The sequence below is a fragment of the Rhincodon typus genome, chromosome 26, assembly GCF_021869965.1.
Source record: "Rhincodon typus isolate 14 chromosome 26, sRhiTyp1.1, whole genome shotgun sequence".
NCBI lineage: Eukaryota > Metazoa > Chordata > Chondrichthyes > Orectolobiformes > Rhincodontidae > Rhincodon > Rhincodon typus.
The window spans coordinates 2,542,754-2,543,913 of record NC_063357.1 but is presented as its reverse complement, the minus strand read 5'-3'; the positions used below and the strand labels follow the sequence as shown (position 1 = coordinate 2,543,913).

General features: G+C 61.0%; 1 protein-coding gene across 1 annotated transcript in view; it reads right to left on the bottom strand.

Annotated features, from left to right (window-relative positions):
- Window positions 1-411: 411 nt before the first annotated feature.
- The window catches only part of slc43a2a (solute carrier family 43 member 2a), an 11,017-nt gene continuing 10,268 nt past the window's right edge, over window positions 412-1,160 (bottom strand). Inside the window, exon 5 of the mRNA XM_048612331.1 lies at window positions 412-549. Within this exon, the coding sequence (XP_048468288.1) occupies window positions 412-549 (138 nt within the window). The remainder of the gene's footprint in view (window positions 550-1,160) is intronic.

Genomic DNA, 1,160 nt, shown 5'->3' with positions numbered 1-1,160 from the left:
ACCCCCTCACATCCCCCTCCCCCACAGGCCTGACCCCCACCACCCCACCACCCCCCCACCCCCGCACATCCCCCTCCACCTCAGGCCTACCTCCCTGCCCCTCCCCACCATCCCGGTTATGTGTAACTTTCTGCGGCCGGGGTTGGGGTGGGGGAGTACAGCTAGGAATCCAGCCCCCTGCCCTCCGGGCGCACACCCTCTCCGTGCTGACGTATCTGTTACTGGATGGAGGGGCTATTCGAGGGGGTGGGGGTTGGTTTGTGTGGGTCAGGGTGGGGGCTCCCCCCCCCCCGGGTTTGGGGGTTGGGGGGGGGGGGGGGGAGGTGTGTGTAGCGTTTATCACATTGCCCCTGCTCCGGGGGTCGGGTTGGGTCGTGGCAGCCGGGGGGAAGATGAGACAGATGCAGTAACTCACGTGTAGTCCATGTCCTCGGGGCCCGGGAATGGTTCCAGGGGCCAGTTAAGGAAGCAGTTCATGAAGACAAGGCCCCCACAGGATGCCCAGGCCAACAGGATGGTAATAAACGGGACTCCTAAGTCATAGATCACCTGCAGAGGGAAAGGCCCACCACCATTCATTCCAATCTCAGCTCGCTCTGCCCCAACAGCGTACACAACAACCCCCAATGCTCCGCCCCAACACCGTACACAACACCCCACCAACGCTCCGCCCCAACACCGTACACAACCCCCCAACCAACGCTCCGCCCCAACACCATACACCCCCCCAATGTTGTTCTCCAAATCCCCACGCCACCCCAACCCGCCCGACAGCCCATCCCCCCACCCCACCCCCACCGACAGCCCATCCCCACACCCCACCCCCACCGACAGCCCATCCCCACACCCCACCCCCACCGACAGCCCATCCCCACACCCCATCACCTCACGCCCCACTCCTTCCAACATCCTCAGCCCCCAACACCCTACAATTCTATCAAGACCCGAGAGACAGAGCTAGAGATAGAAAGAGAGACAGAGAAAGAGAGAGAGAGAGACAGCTTCTCCATGAAAGAGAACAGGAGGGCGCTAGGGCAGTGAGTGGACAGTGTGAAGGAAAAAGTGACAGAGAAAGAGAGAGAAGGAAGGAGGGAAGAGAAAAAAAGGTGTGCGGAGAGAGGGAAGTGAAAGAGAGGTGGTAAGGGAAATAGAGAAAAGAG